The sequence below is a fragment of the Schistocerca piceifrons genome, chromosome 8, assembly GCF_021461385.2.
Source record: "Schistocerca piceifrons isolate TAMUIC-IGC-003096 chromosome 8, iqSchPice1.1, whole genome shotgun sequence".
Lineage (NCBI taxonomy): Eukaryota > Metazoa > Arthropoda > Insecta > Orthoptera > Acrididae > Schistocerca > Schistocerca piceifrons.
This window is the reverse complement of record NC_060145.1, coordinates 398,068,148-398,085,659: the sequence shown is the minus strand read 5'-3', so window position 1 is coordinate 398,085,659 and position 17,512 is coordinate 398,068,148. Positions and strand designations below refer to the sequence as shown.

The 17,512-nt window shown below is 39.0% G+C and overlaps 1 protein-coding gene across 2 annotated transcripts in view; it reads right to left on the bottom strand.

Moving 5' to 3' along the window:
* Nucleotides 1-17,512, bottom strand: part of LOC124711748 (glycoprotein-N-acetylgalactosamine 3-beta-galactosyltransferase 1-like) — a 183,998-nt gene that overhangs the window by 42,863 nt on the left and 123,623 nt on the right. For both annotated transcript variants that reach the window (XM_047241960.1, XM_047241961.1), the window contains exons 3-4: nt 11,654-11,809; nt 2,698-2,839 (exon numbers count right to left, since the gene is read on the bottom strand). In XM_047241960.1, the coding sequence (XP_047097916.1) occupies nt 2,698-2,839; nt 11,654-11,809 (298 nt within the window). The remainder of the gene's footprint in view (nt 1-2,697; nt 2,840-11,653; nt 11,810-17,512) is intronic.

Below are 17,512 nucleotides of genomic sequence, written 5' to 3'. Positions count from 1 at the left end.
TGTGGTAGGGAAGGTGTATGGTACAGCTTCAGTTTACTGGGAGAATTTTATGAAAGTGTGGTTCTTAAAGGAAGATATCAAAGCAATTCAGAGGCAAGTTACTAGTTTGTTATGGGTAGATTCTAACAACATGCAAGTGCTACCAAGATTTTTCAGGAACTCAAATGGGAGTTCCTGGAGGGAAGGCAACATTATTTTTGAAGAACTCTATTGAGAGCATTTAGAGAACTGGCATTTGAAGCTGACTGCAGAATGACACTACTGCTGCCAACATATATTTTGCATAAGGACCACAAAGACAAGCTACAAGAAAATGTGGCTCATACAAAGTTATACAGACAGATGATTTTCCCTCACTTTATTTACAAGTGGAACAGGAAGGGAAACTACTTTTAATGGTACAAGGTACTCTCTGCCATGCGCCATATGATGGCTTGTGGAGAATGTATGTATATGCAGGTATAGATAGATATATCTAAATCCAAACGCAAGAATATAAATACAGCATAGAAAAGAACTTTTACAGTAGATGGTGCTTTCTAGGAATTCGAAGGGAAATGCTTCTTACTAGCATGTGGTACATCTGAAAATACAACCTTACTAAATTGAGGGTACTTTCTTCTGCTGACCCCACCAATTGTGAAAGTGATACCAGGGAAGGATGTGAATTATAAACACATTACCTCCACTCTTGCAAGAGAATGAAACTGTCAACGATCCACCAGAGATGTGCATAATAGTTTATTATCTCTTCCTGTCAATAACTGGCGAGTTAAATTAAAATTTTATTGGGACAAGCAAAGATAGAATTGAATCAAGTATTAAATCAGTGAAGTATTAAATCACTTTTATTGGAATGGTGAAATTTCAAGTGGGATTATGAAGATCAGTGTCGCATATATTAGTTCTGTACTATGACACCTGTGCAGTGTGCCTTGTTAGTGTGCTCAGTTTCCTGACAGACTGAAATACTGTCTGGTGAAACCACTTTATAATAAGGATGAAAAGGTTGATGTACACAATTACCTGGCAATTTCTTTGCCATCGGTATTTTGGAAAGTTTTTGAGAAAGCAATATATATGAGTAGCAGCACATCTCTGACACCTAATTTGCTGTCACATTTGCAGCTTGGTTTGAGGATCGCTTCCCATATCAAATGCAATTTATTCTTTTATGTGTAAGGTACTATCAGGGTCAAATGATAGGTAAAGAACAGTAGATATTTCCTTCGATATAGCGAAAGCATTCGATTGTGTGGACCGCACAACAAATTCTATAAATGTAAACAGAATGTTGTCCTCCAGTGCAACATACAGGGAAGAGATTTAGAACTTTCTTAGGTCATGTTAAACACATGTGCAACACATTTCTGTCCTGGGCCTCTTGCTTTCCTTCATATATTATCAATGATATGCCACTAAGCATGACAGGTAACTCAACAGTTTTCCCCTTCAGTGATAACACAGGTGTTATTTTAAAAGATGTGAAACATAATGTAAATGATATAGCTGATAGAGTAAACAGTTACATCAGCACATGGATTTCAGACAACAGTTTCATGTTTTACTGCAACAAAACGCTATGCACGCAGTTTCTGACACAGAACTCTTATAAAAGTGAATTTTTACTCTCACAAGGTGGTCAAAATAGTTAGTGAAGTCAATCGGTTTCAATTCTCGGGATGATGGTAGATCGAGAGCTTTTTTGCAAGTACCACTATCACATTAAGAACTTGTGCAGAAACTGAATGCTGCTACCTACACTGCAAGGATAATCTCCTTGTCTGTGACAGGGCTTGTTTATTTTGTTTGCTTTCACTCTATTATATTTTGAGGACAACTCTGTCCATTCACCAAATATTTTATTTGTCCAGAAAGGGGTGGTCAGAATAATCGAAAATATCAGTTTGTGAACTTCGCAAAGGCCATTGTTGAAGTGTCTTGGAATTCTAATGTTGGTATTCCTGTACATATATTTCATGTTGGGATTTGTTGTTGATAACAATGACTCATTCAGAAGAAACTGCAAAATTCATTCATTGAACACTAGATGTAAAAATGATATGAACTTGGATAACATTTCCTTAAGCACTGTACAGAAAAGTGTGCATTATTCATTATGTTTCATTTTCAATAAACTCCCAACAGAAATGTTATTCATTCATACAATCTCTCAACTATTGTTTGTGCTTTATTAATTCTTTAATTACCTGTTTACAAAATTTCTAATTCAACGTTCTGTAAAATATGTACTGACTCCTTCCACAACCAACTAACTTTGGATTGCATGGTCCCACAGAACCTGATAAATAAATAAATAAATAAAATACCAAGTCATTCAATCAAATATCACACTATGAGTGTTAACATCTGACAACACTCAGAACCTTCGAAGAATTTATTATGTCAGGAAAACTTCAAACAGCACCGGTTTCTTTTGTTGGCTTACCATGTGCTGGTAGATCAGTATGCTGCTCTGAAAATTCTCCCTCATTTCTTTCTTTACTCAGAATATTCTATTTTATGCTAGACTATATGATTCAACTTGCACAAAGAGGACTTTTCGGTGCTAGGGAATTTACATCTTACCCGTGACAGTTATGCCACAACAAGTCTATTGCAGCTCCTTATTTCTCTCTTTAAATATTTGTAATATATACTAAAGAAAAACTATAACTACATTTTACAGATACTGACGTGTCATCATCAGCCTTAAGCACCCAATCAATACTCTCCAACAAGCCTTCATGGACAATATATTTGAAGGCAGCTTGTGTCTTAGCCCATAGATGCTGTCGTCCTTCTGGTACTTTGAGGGCCACTGTGGGTAGTCTGGGATCTGTGTATAGCAAAAATAATGCCAAGTAATTAATACAAATGAAGTTCATGACAAAACATTGAGGCAACAAGTTTTACAAGAGCATGCTGACATCTCAATAACACAGCATGAAAAAAGGCGATTCAACTAAAATGCATGCTACCAATATTTCAATCACAAAGTTATGCCGAGAGTTCAACATCACAAGGTAAACTTACATTTAAGTATTCAAGAAATGAATCCCAATTTAGATAAACACATGCTAACACTATTGCCTAACAGTCCACTCATAAAAAAAATCACATATAACAGCATTCTGCATACCATCTGCACTTACAACAAAGATGAAAAGTTAGAGACCCATTATGTCAGCATTAAGGCCATTAATGGTGAAACACTGGCTCCACTGGACAAGGATGGTGAAGAGAATTGACTGTAGGCTTTCTGAGGAAAACATAACGGTATGTTTCGACAATGATTTGAGGAAAACCTAATTGAGGATGGTCAGACATGGACTCAATCATATTCTTATATAGTTCAATAGTTTTAGTCTGAGGGCATGGCTGCAGCATGTAAACATCATAGCACTCCAATATGAGTATACAAGCACCAACATTTAGACAAGGGATCAATGTGGCATTTTTATCTTACCAACCATGCATGTGGTAAATGCAGAAACGCGAACTATGACGACTTTACCACCAAATGTGTCCAAACAGGAATGACATGCTGTTATTCTTTTCTTGATTTCCATAGGACAAACATTGGTGGACATCCATCAAGAGAATAATGTGTATGGGGCAGAATGTCTATTGAAATATGCCAATTATGGAACAGTGTGCGACAAGAGGTGCTACTGCTTCATGATAATGCATGACCCAATCACAAACATCTTACCACTCAAGATAGGCCACCTCAAGTGACAGTTACTCTAGCACCTGCCCTATGGTCCTGATCACTTCCCATGTAATTATCACACCCTCAGTCTGTTTTTTTTAAAAAAAACCCTTTAAGGGTCAACAATTCCTGTTGTAGGATGATTTGCAGCTGGCAGTTGCAAACTTCTTCATGCAACAGGACAGTGTTTTACCAAATGAATAGCTGGCCAGAGTGGCAGAGTGGTTCTAGGCGCTACATTCTGGAACCACGTGACCGCTACGGTTGCAGGTTCGAATCCTGCCTCGGGCATGGATGTGTGTTATGTCCTTAGGTTAGTTAGGTTTAAGTAGTTCTAAGTTCTAGGGGACTGATGATCTCAGTAGTTTAGTCCCATAGTGCTCAGAGGCATTTGAACCAAATGAATATCTTCATCCTGATGTATCAGTGTGATGATCGCCTTAATGCTCATATTTTTCCTGACTGGAATACCGATTCTGGACTGTACAGTCTTTGAATGGAAACATTTTGTTCTCTCCGTACACTAAGGGTGAATTACCTACAGGATTGCCACAAGTTTCCCCAAGTGAAATTCCCTGGTATTTCCCTGATTTCCTGATAAATTTTAACATTTTTCCCTTACAAATTTTGAGATCTCAAGGTCAAGTAAAGACATAAGTTGAAAAAACTTAAGGACTTCTGTACTTCTAAATGTGCAAGCAAAAATCTTAAGTAATAATATCCACATTTTTTGTAATGAACTGTTTTTAGATGAAGAAAGCAGGCCAAATGGTATGTGTGTTTCATTAAGACCACTGATGATATTTTATTTCAATAAAACAAAAGACATTTGGTGGCAAATATGCATTTCTTTGGAGTCACAAGACAGATTTTAAATACCGTCACTGATTTCAGAAGAAACCTCAGAAAAAGGTAGGCCTCTTGAAAGAACTGTACAAGGCAGGGAGGAGTTGTGTAAACTAACACTATAAGTGACCACCAATAAAATGTTGGTTCTACTATGTTCATTATTCTCGGGCATTACCCACTGTGTTGTGTCTTATTTTACAGGTATTGAGTGCATGTGTGTTTTTTTTTCCTCTCTCTCTCTCTCAAGAAATACGTGAGTACATATCGTACAAACTGCCTGTGTCTGCCACAATATTCTTCTTTTTATCACCCATACTTTCTAATATATAAACTATTTTTGAAGTACCAAAATGTACTAAATTAAATAAAATGTTTATAAAGCAACACACTGTGCAATGTACTTGCAGTGACACAGTCACAATTCCTGAAATCCTCTGGCCTGCCGAGGAGCACCAAAGTCCTGAGTCCACAGATAAATCATAAAAGCCCACTGCATTACACCACACACAAACAGACCTGGCCTGTGGGCAGACATGTGAGATTAGATCCAATGGGCAGGGCCTGTATGTTAGTGGGAAATGATGAGCTTCAGATCAGCAGGCCCAATCCATTAGAGATAACCACAGAAATGGCCTGCAGTCTTCACCGTCATGGAAGTCCACTCTTGTGGCCAGCTATTCACATGTTCCAGACACTATGATGATGAAATGTGATTGGCTAAGGGGGAGAAGGGAAAGAGTTGGGATGTGACAACAGGTTATAGAAGACGTAGGAATATGACTTTCTCAGACAGTATTGTTGTGAATGTGGAAAACAGATTTGATCTGTCATCACAATTGGAAACTGATGAGCCACAAGCATGTGTAGGAGTCGACAAGACAACAAACTTTCAAAAGTGTTTGAAAAGTAAGAAGTCAGAAAAAGTTGTAAAAAAGAAGAAAGTTTTATTGTTGGGTAGAAGTGCTGGCCAACTGTTGCAGGATAAACTAGGGTCAGGTTACCAGGTCACAAATTTTTTTTAAAACCTTAGTGCAAGTCTGGGTCAGGTGATAGAGGATGTAGGCTCACTTTGTAGATACTTCACAAAGGAAGACACTGTGGTAATAATGGGTGGGGTGGGTAAGAGCATAGACAAGAACCCTAATTACTCAACTGAGACTGATCTGGTAAATGAGACATACTGGTGTTTTGCTTGTGTCTGTTCTGAGGCACCATGATCGGCCCATTTAAACTCTTCTGTTAGCAGAGTTAATTTAGAGGTGGATCGGCTGCTTGAATTTGGTATGGGGTCTCATATTGATGTGGTTCCTGTTGACTATCAGCAGGTGGGACTATAGTAGGCATGGCCTTCATCTCGACAGGAAAGGGATGGGAAACTGTCTGGGCTAATAGCAAATAATTAAGGTGGGTACTATCACAAGTACCAGTTGTTACAAATGACAGAATGTGCCAAAACAAAAGATGTTCAGAGACAGGCTGAAAATGACATTCACATAGATAAAATAGGCAGCCAGAAAGCCAATTTTAATGTACCCAATTCATGCAGACAGCCTCTGATTGAAATGAGATATACTCAAAAATCAACAAGACAATTAGGTTCATCTAGTTGTAATTCTGACAGTGTACAAAACAGTTATCCTTATTGCACCAGAATATCTGAGGGCTAAGGGGCAACCTTAATTAGTTGCTTATTTGTGTTTAACAATTAGAGTTGAGCAAATCAGCTGATATAATCTGCTTCTATGAACATCATGCTACCACTGGTATAGGTATGTTAAATGTTACAGGATTCAAGTTAGCTTTTTACTTCTGTGGAGAAAACATGGAGAAAGGAGGAGTTGCCACATTTGTCAGAAACTGTTTTTATTTCAAGACTACTGATATAGCAATTCATCATAAAAATGATTGCTGAGACACAGACAGGCACATGGAAAAGAATCACACACTCACAACTAAATTTTTTGCCACAGCCTTTGTCAGAAATTGAGCACACACACACACATTCACACAATCACTGACAACTCATGCGCACATGACCTCTATCTTTAACTGCTGCATCAACAGTCTCTGAGAATCAGATTAAAAAAAATGTCTTCTCACACCTCTCTGCTTCTCAACGTCAGCTGCTAAGCTAGTGGCACGAAGTGGTGGCAGCACTGACTGCAGGCTGAGGGGAGTGGTAGAAAGGGAAGAAGCAGTAAGAATGAGGGTGTAGGGAAGCTGCACATACACTCAGCTGCATCCTGCCAGCAATGTTGCACGACATGTCAGTAAACAAATGATTTCACCTACTGAGACAAGAAATGAGATTTTTTACAGTGTTTCCTTTTTATTAAATTTTCCTGACACGGTTGACATTCCTTGAATTTTCTGATTTCTCTGATTTTCAGAATTTGTGGCAACCCTGTACAAGCTAGCTGCAAACAAAGACCAAACTGCATTGTTAGAATCTTGAATCTATGTGTACTGATAACACAGTGCGATGTATAAGCATAAAATTGTTCTTACAATAGAGACAGGAGTAGAAATTATGCTTTACCTTTTGTTTTTGTCATCAGTCTACTGACTGGTTTGATGTGGCCCGCCACGAATTCCTTTCCTGCGCTAACCCCTTCATCTCAGAGTAGCACTTGCAACCTACATCCTCAATTATTTGCTTGACGTATTCCAATCTCTGTCTTCCTCTACAGTTCCCTCTAGTACCATGGAAGTCATTCCTCATGTCTTAGCAGATGTCCTATCATCCTGTCCCTTCTCCTTATCAGTGTTTTCCACATATTCCTTTCCTCTCCGACTCTGCGTAGAACCTCCTCATTCCTTACCTTATCAGTCCACCTAATTTTCAACATTCGTCTATAGCACCACATCTCAAATGCTTCGATTCTCTTCTGTTCCGGTTTTCCCACAGTCCATGTTTCACTACCATACAATGCTGTACTCCAGACGTACATCCTCAGAAATTTCTTCCTCAAATTAAGGCCGGTATTTGATATTAGTAGACTTCTCTTAGCCAGAAATGCCTTTTTTGCCATAGCGAGTCTGCTTTTGATGTCCTCCTTGCTCCGTCCATCATTGGTTATTTTACTGCCTAGGTAGCAGAATTCCTTAACTTCATTGACTTTGTGACCATCAATCCTGATGTTAAGTTTCTCGCTGTTCTCATTTCTACTACTTCTCATTACCTTCGTCTTTCTCCGATTTACTCTCAAACCATACTGTGTACTCATTAGACTGTTCATTCCGTTCAGCAGATCATTTAATTCTTCTTCACTTTCACTCAGGATAGCAATGTCATCAGCGAATTGTATCATTGATATCCTTTCACCTTGTATTTTAATTCCACTCCTGAACCTTTCTTTTATTTCCATCATTGCTTCCTCGATGTACAGATTGAAGAGTAGGGGCGAAAGGCTACAGCCTTGTCTTACACCCTTCTTAATACGAAGACTTCGTTCTTGATCATCCACTCTTATTATTCCCTCTTGGTTGTTGTACATATTGTATATGACCCGTCTCTCCCTATAGCCTACCCCTACTTTTTTCAGAATCTCGAAAAGCTTGCACCATTTTATATTGTCGAACACTTTTTCCAGGTCGACAAATCCTATGAAAGTGTCTTGATTTTTCTTTAGCCTTGCTTCCATTATTAGCCGTAATGTCAGAATTGCCTCTCTCGTCCCTTTACTTTTCCTAAAGCCAAACTGATTGTCACCTAGCGCATTCTCAATTTTCTTTTCCATTCTTCTGTATATTATTCTTGTAAGCAGCTTCAATGCATGAGCTGTTAAGCTGATTGTGCGAGAATTATCGCACTTGTCAGCTCTTGCCATCTTCGGAATTGTGTGGATGATGCTTTTCCGAAAGTCAGATGGTATATCGCCAGACTCATATTCTACACACCAACGTGAATAGTCGTTTTGTTGCCACTTCCCCCAATGATTTTAGAAATTCTGATGGAATGTTATCGATCCCTTCTGCCTTATTTGACCGTAAGTCCTCCAAAGCTCTTTTAAATTCCAATTCTAATACTGGATCCCTTATCTCTTCTAAATCGACTCCTGTTTCTTCTTCTATCACATTAGACAAATCTTCACCCTCATAGAGGCTTTCAATGTATTCTTTCCACCTATCTGCTCTCTCCTCTGCATTTAACAGTGGAATTCCTGTTGCACTCTTAATGTTACCACCGTTGCTTTTAATGTCACCAAAGGTTGTTTTGACTTTCCTGTATGCTGAGTCTGTCCTTCTGACAATCAGATCTTTTTCGATGTCTTCACATTTTTCCTGCAGCCATTTCACCTCAGCTTCCCTGCACTTCCTATTTATTTCATTCCTCAGCAACTTGTATTTCTGTATTCCTGATTTTCCCGGAACATGTTTGTACTTCCTCCTTTCATCAATCAACTGAAGTATTTCTTCTGTTACCCATGGTTTCTTCGCAGCTACCTTCTTTGTACCTATGTTTTCCTTCCCAACTTCTGTGATGGCCCTTTTTAGAGATGTCCATTCCTCTTCAACTGTACTGCTTACTGCGCTATTCCTTACTGCTGTGTCTATAGCTTTAGAGAACTTCAAACGTATCTCGTCATTCCTTAGTACTTCCGTATCCCACTTCTTTGCGTATTGATTCTTCCTGACTAATGTCTTGAACTTCAGCCTACTCTTCATCACTACTATATTGTGATCTGAGTCTGTATCTGCTCCTGGGTATGCCTTACAAACCAGTATCTGATTTCGGAATCTCTGTCTGACCATGATGTAATCTAATTGAAATCTTCCCGTATCTCTCAGCCTTTCCAAGTATACCACCTCCTCTTGTGATTCTTGAACAGGATATTCGCTATTACTAGCTGAAACTTGTTACAGAACTCAATTAGTCTTTCTCCTCTTTCATTCCTTGTCCCAAGCCCATATTCTCCTGTAACCTTTTCTTCTACTCCTTCCCCTACAACTGCATTCCAGTCGCCCATGACTATTAGATTTTCATCCCCTTTTACATACTGCATTACCCTTTCAATATCCTCATACACTTTCTCTATCTGTTCATCTTCAGCTTGCGACGTCGGCATGTATACCTGAACTATCGTTGCCGGTGTTGGTCTGCTGTCGTTTCTGATTAGAACAACCCGGTCACTGAACTGTTCACAGTAATACACCCTCTGCCGTACCTTCCTATTCATAATGAATCCTACACCTGTTATACCATTTTCTGCTGCTGTTGATATTACCCGATACTCATCTGACCAGAAATCCTTGTCTTCCTTCCACTTCACTTCACTGACCCCTACTATATCTAGATTGAGCCTTTACATTTCCCTTTTCAGATTTTCTAGTTTCCCTACCACGTTCAAGCTTCTGACATTCCACACCCCGCCTCGTAGAATGTCATCCTTTCGTTGATTATTCAATCTTTTTCTCATGGTAACCTCCCCCTTGGCAGTCCCCTCCCGGAGATCCGAATGGGGGACTATTCCTGAATCTTTTGCCAATGGAGAGATCATGACACTTCTTCAATTACAGGCCATATGTCCTGTGGATACACGTTACGTGTCTTTAATGCAGTGGTTTCCATTGCCTTCTGCATCCTCATGTCGTTGATCATTGCTGATTCTTCCACCTTTAGGGGCAATTTCCCATCCCTAGGACAAGAGAGTGCCCTGAACCTCTATCCGCTCCTCCGCCCTCTTTGACAAGGCCGTTGGCAGAGTGAGGGTGACTTCTTATGCTGGAAGTCTTCGGCCGCCAATGCTGATTATTTATCAAAATTTAGGCAGTGGCAGGGATCGAACCCGGGACCTAAGACGTTTTGATTATGAATCAAAGATGCTACCCCTACACCACGGGTTTTACCTAACACGATAAGAAAACAAACTAAGAATTATTCTTTCCTTGTCAAATTAGAAGTTTTAACAAGACATCCTCCTGTAGCATTACTTTCCCTCAACAGTAGTAGTCGATACCAGTAATATTTGTTAAATTTTGGACTGGTCAGTATTATCTCAGCTGTTTTCCTGAAAAAATATCACGTAATTTTAACCGCAATATTTTATAATGAAAGCTAAACTTTACAAATAGGAATTAGTTTGGATGTTACAATCAATAAGTGAATGTACGGTTAATTTTTTTTTAACATTTGAAATTATGAATTATTTGGCATACTTAAAAATTCTATTATTAATTACACAATCTAGTACTGTTTATTATGTTTATTTCTTAATTCATTTATGAAATAATAATTGAAACTAATAGAGATTCATTTGTAAAGGAAAATTGTAAAACCTCTGGAACATTGTTATTACCACAGATTGAAGCAGTAGTAAGCATGTCTCTGATGTGATCGGATGTATTTTTGTATTTTGGGCAAACAATGTAATTTTTGGCTTTGTTAATGTGAAAATTCAAAAGTCTGTGATATACTAAAATGTGGCAAAATAAATTAATGTAAACACAAAAATTATGCAATGACAATCATCAAAATTATTTAGATTAGTTCAACCAGGAGGACCTAAAAAGGAGAATTTCAGATTCGAGAATCAGACCCCGTAGACAAGAATTGGAGTAAACTCTACAAGAAAAGATAAGTTAACTAAAAAGTTTATTGTACTCTTACTCCTGTCAAATCTTCAGAAAAAAAACTTTGCACATTGTAAACAATAGCTGCAACTAAGCAGGTGGGGGGAGAGGAAAGAAAGAAAGAGAGAGAGAGAGAGAGAGAGAGAGAGAGAGAGAGAGAGAGAGACACACTTGGAGAACATCTAAGTTGGAATTGTTAAATTTAGATGTAGCATCAATGAAATAAGGAAATGAAACAGATTTTGTAGAAATCTGTGTTATTCTGATCTACTCTATGTTTACATATTTTATCTTGACTCCGGAGTAGCAGTCTCTGTACGCGTATCTTCTCATTAGAAAACACAACCTACATGCACTGTTATCTATATTAAACTGGGACACTAAATACATAGTGCTACAAGATACAAAGTAAGACAAGAATTTCAATTTGGCATTTGAAACCCATTTCATGTCCGCACATTTTTTAAATGAGATATCAATACTTCTAGTCAGAGTACATTCACAGTCAACACTCACCATCCTCTGAGGTCATGAAGAGCAGCTTGTCACAGTTTTGGCCCCATGTGGCATTGACAGCAGCCGCCTTCGTGGCATGGTTCTTAGGACTGGTCATCACCCAGCACAACACCCGAACACGCTGTCGCAGGCTGTCAGCTGCAGTACGGTTGCATTCTAGAATGGAAGACAGTCTCCTTACAGTTACATTGATCAGACAATAGTTTCTCTCGTCAGCAGCTGATCACTCGGTAACAGACAAATCAGTAAAATTAAGTGCCACATACGAATAATTTGCCATACTTGCTAGACTTACAGTTGCGTCAGGGGCATAATTACAGTCATGGAGACCTGAGGCAAGTACCTGAAGTGGGGCCCCTTCCCATTTCCCTGCCTCACCAAAGTGTCACCCACACCTTATCCCTCACCTCTCTCACCCTGTGTCACTACCCTCCCATGTGCACACACCATTACCTACACAGTTCAGTTTGAGTACAGAAGACAATATTTACTCCACATAACATGACATCAAGATCATCCAATGCCAGATCGTAGGAATGAAAATTATGTTCCTGGTTCAATGTCACAATGTCTCCATATTGCCTGTGTCTTACGTGGAAGTTTGTCATGTCCTAATCACTGGGGCTGTATTTTGAATCTGTTGAATCTGGCTTTAATAAACTCTGAACTAGGATGTGTTAAACATCCATATAAATGCTGTCATCTTCTGCAGGTCATTGTTAACCCTCTGCACAAAATTTCTCGCATTTGTGACAGCATCATACTTTCATTTTTCCTGAAGTCCTTAAGTTTCCAATTCACTATATTGTTGCAGGACAACACCTTATCTCCATTTCAGGGATGTATGATGTATGTAGCTACATCACTATTGGTTACGCCTCAAGATGCTGTGTTTTCAACACAGGTGTCAATTGTTAGTTAAATATTACAAAAATCCCATTTATGACTCATTTCACTGTTTCTGAAGAACACACAGATCACATTAGTATGCAAGAAGGGTAACAGAAGTGATCCAGAACACTACTGTCCACTGTTCTTGACATTCATGTGTTGTAGAATTCTAGAAAATATTCCGAGTTCAAATGTAATGAGATATATTTGACACAATGATCTCCATGCCAATCAGTACTGTATTTGCAAACATCAGTAATGCAAAACCCTTCATGCTTTTCTCACATGATGCCCTGAAAGCCATGGATCAAGCCATTCAGGAAGATGCAGTATTTTTTGATTTCCAAAACACATTTAACTCCAGCACCACATCAATGTTTAGTACCAAAAATATGATCATATGGTGTGACTGGGTTGGTATTTCTTGATAGGGAGAATGCAGCATGTGATCTTAGATGGAGAGTCATCACCAGATATAGAAGCAACTTCGCCAATTTCCCATGGAAGTTTGTTGAGACCCTGGTGTCCATGTTGTATATTAATTACCTTGTAGACAGTGCTGTTATCAGTAATAAAGTACAGTCTGAAAAATTCTGCAGAAATTTTCAGTTATATCCTGGTTAGATTTAAAGTGGTACAAAGATTGGCAACTTGATTAACATATTCACAAATTCGAATGTTAATGGAATTCACAAAATAAAGTGCATTGTACACTAAGACTTCAATATCATTGAGTCATAATGGGAATTTGTCAACTCATGAAAATATGGAAGTGAAATGATTTGGTTGAATTAATAGGCTTGACCCAAATCCCATTATCAATTAAAAAATCAAAAGTGATGTGGACACAGTAACCTGATAATCCAAACAAAGTTTATACAATTGGGGTTAGCAAGAGATGCCTAGATGTTGTTTGCTTACAATTTTTTGCCTTAACAGTCATGCACCCAGTCATAGCACAGTCCAGGTTTTTTATTTAGGGATAGTTCTACTATACTCTTGATGGTCTGAACAGACAATGGTAGAATTGGTGAGGTCACTGTTATGCATCTCTATCAAATGTGAGAACAGATACAACCTCTGTGGAATGTTACAACACATGATTAAGCTTCTCTGGTTTCAACAATGAGTTTAAGAGTTGCTTGTTTTTTGACAGCACACAAGTGCAGTCTTAGTTAATTGGAGTCTTCAGATCATCAACACTTGGATGGAAGGAGTATTTGAAAGAAAGCCAAGTGGTGTACTGAAGTTTGTGTGTCAGATGAATATTTAACAGTAATCTCATGGCATAATTCTGTTGCTATAATTTAATGTCTTTTGGCAAAGATCATAATAAAATAATAGTGACATATCAATCCACTGCACTTACCGAACTCCACAGAAACAACTATCCAATTATATTAATGATGAAACAATCCATCATTGACCAGTAGGTGAGTAATTTTTCAAGAAAGTGAGCAAAGAAATGAAACCTCTACTTCTAAACATAAAACTCCACTCCAAATTCAACCACTGGCACAATTACATGTATCTACCTGGACCATGAAATCTAGGAGCAGTTTTTATTTATTTAGTCCAGTGCACTGGCAGGACCTCTTGTGGGTACACAGTCTATTTTAAAAATCAAATAACAATAGTCACATTTTCACATTATTATTCATTACCAACTGGTTTAGGCCATTTCCTTTTCTCATCTTCAGGCTTTCCTCTAACTATTATGACTGCTAGTGGTAGCAGACAGAGAGAGATCCACAGAAGTAAGATGACACTACCTTCTTTTTTATTATTTGATTTTTAGCATTCTGCACCATTTGCAGCTTTGCTCCAATTACAGAATGCTTTCTAAAATTTTACATTTTATTTTGTTTTCATCACTGATGCCACTTGATTCATGATAGCTGTGTGACTAATGAGAAAAGTCACACTGTCAAAATATTTTTCCACAATGTATTAACAAAGTAGCAGTCTCTGTTGCCATGTACAGTTCAATATTACTGGAGACCCAGTCCAAATTCCTAGCAGCAATGTGGCAGATAACATCACTAGTGTCTGTCAATTGCACAGACGTTACAGTGAGCTGGTTCATCTGGTACATAACCTTCAGCTTCCGTTACAGCAGGGTTGAAACAGTTGTGCGGTCACCATCATAGGGAGGGTATATAGGGTATGGCAACCCAACTGCAAAGGAGTGCAGCAGGAAGGTAAACTACTGCTTTAAGAGCATGCCAGATTTGCATAAAGGACCCAAAAGTAGGAATCTCCAAAATCAGTTTCAACATTACAGTAATTTTTGTTACAGTACTAGATGATACGAGGCTCTTAGGGAGTCCTATGAGGCAGACTTTTTAAAAATTTTATTTGTGACTGGCACAAAAGTTAAACAACATAAGTGAAAATCAGGTTGAATTATGGAAATACTTGCAACATACTAGTAGTAGTCATTGAACCGTGAATTTACTTTCAAAACCTTTTCTTAAGAATTTACTTTATTTACTAACGATTCATCAAGAACATAACACATTTAATCACACTATGTGAGCGTGGAAGTAGTTGCCAGTGGATAACTGATGAAAAATTAAATTTGTTTCAACAAATGGAAATTTTATTCCCACAAGCTTTTTTTTTTGGAAACAGATTTAAAATTATAATCAGAAAGCACCCTCAAAATATCAAGTTACAGTTTTATTCAGAGGCAGGAAGAACAAATATTGACAGTATGAGCTTTCCGGCTGAGAACCTGGCCGCTGCTTTTTGACACGGCCATAGTCATGACTGCTCACAACAACCTCTGAAAGACTACACTGGTGCAAATCTGCAACACACCAGATTACTTTAAACTAAAAAAATTTTAACAACTCACACAATCACAAACTATGCACCCTGTAGGAGGGATGGAAATGGTAAAAAACCCTCGCATTAAAAAAAATTAACTTGCCACCAAAGGTGCAACTTGATTTTATAAAAAAAACTTACGGTGGAAGGGTAGCAATTTTATACACTAAAATGACCATTTAAATAAAAACCCATGAAATGCAGTCTTACATAAAATATACAAACATGCTCTATGTTACACATTATAGGCAAGATAAAAACATCTCAGGGATTTGGCCATTACACTTCAAGCAATATATTCATTCCAGAATGAGATTTTCACTCTGCAGCGGAGTGTGCACTGATATGAAACTTCCTGGCAGATTAAAACTGTGTGCCCGACCGAGACTCGAACTCGGGACCTTTGCCTTTTGCGGGCAAGTGCTCTACCATCTGAGCTACCGAAGCATGACTCATGACCATGCAAGGTTCGCAGGACAGCTTCTGTAAAGTTTGGAAGGTAGGAGACGAGATGCTGGCAGAAGTAAAGCTGTGAGGAATGGGCACGAGTCGTGCTTCGGCAGCTCAGATGGTAGAGCACTTGCCCACGAAAGGCAAAGGTCCTGAGTTTGAGTCTTGGTCAGGTACACAGTTTTAATCTGCCAGGAAGTTTAATAAATTCATTAACACCAAATTCGACAAACATGACACAGGCAGCTATTAACGTATGGCAGACCAACAGACAAACAAAGAGACAGACACTAACTGCCTAACAAATGCAGACGAGAGACAGACGAGCAAGCTGGGGATGAGAGACTGACCAAGAAAATAAGTAGAATCTAATAAGTAAATGAAACAACATATTACGAATCACTCAACTTCTAATAAACTGCAATGTCTGGCAAAGACCTGGCACAACACCCCCAAAATGCTCTCCTGAACCATCCGCTGCTCACCGCTTCAACGGACGCAGGAAGGTGCGCCGATCTCCCACCTCACGGCGTTGCAGCTTGCACCGTTGGGTTGACTCCTGTTGCTCTCGTGTCGGCCGCGAAGCCACTGCCCCTCACTATAAGGCGCGGCCCGCTGGACTGATGTGGCGACCTCACATGCACCGATGCTCAAGACGGACAAGTCATCTTGTGTCCCAATGCGCGACTGACCAACCGATCGATCCAACTGCCAATGCCCATTGCCTGAACAAACTTGAGCAGACTGGTGGCCTAACACATACTAGCACTCCGGACGACAGACAGACACTGACTGCCCCACACTGACCCGGCTGACCAACTCATTAGACTCCCCCCAAGCGAGCTCATAGCGCCCCTTAAATGCCCTTGAACAGGCTACCTTTCCCCTTTCCCACCAGAGGGAGACATCAAAGCTGTGACTGCCACAGTGGCGCCACCGCCAGAAACGGAGAGCGACTGCTTCACACTAAGTGCTGCAGTGCGCTCTTCAAAGCAGCGGTTTTTTACCACGGCTCAGTCATGGAGTTTATTGTTTTGCAAATATCATACAGATAAACACATAGTGAGCACACATTTTCTTGCGAGTTGTGAGGAGGGACAGACAACGGGAGGGAGGGGGGCAGCACAAAAGGAAGTAATTTAAGTTTGTATATTTCGCCACTTGCATTTACTGTCATGGAGGGTGTAAGCTGTGACTAGCTGATGATGTGTTGGCACATGATGTTTCTGTTACATTTCTGTACTCAGGGTGGATTGTGGACATTATGTCCAAAGGAGGAGTCATGAATGAATGAAAAATAAACAAACAAAATAAAAATTAATAGCAGGCAAAGTCTTCTTATTCACATAGATGATAAGGATTACTGAATTAAAAGCTTTTACCCATAAATGAAGTGAAGCAAAATGGAAAGTTGAAGCGTCTCTCACATGAACACAGGGAAAACAGTGGTCAAATTTCAACAAGTTTATTGACTGTACAAAATACAGTATCTCACTAGGTACTGGTACAGAGGCTTGACAGAGCTGATATCTAAAAGTCATCTGATTCTAGTATGCAGTACACCACTAGGAGCTTTGTTGAAAAGTACAATTGCAGAAAAATAATCCAAGTTTCGAGAGTGTCATCCCAATTAGGTCCAACACAGGCACAGAAAAGTCTAATTTTAATGCAGTGTAAGTACACATA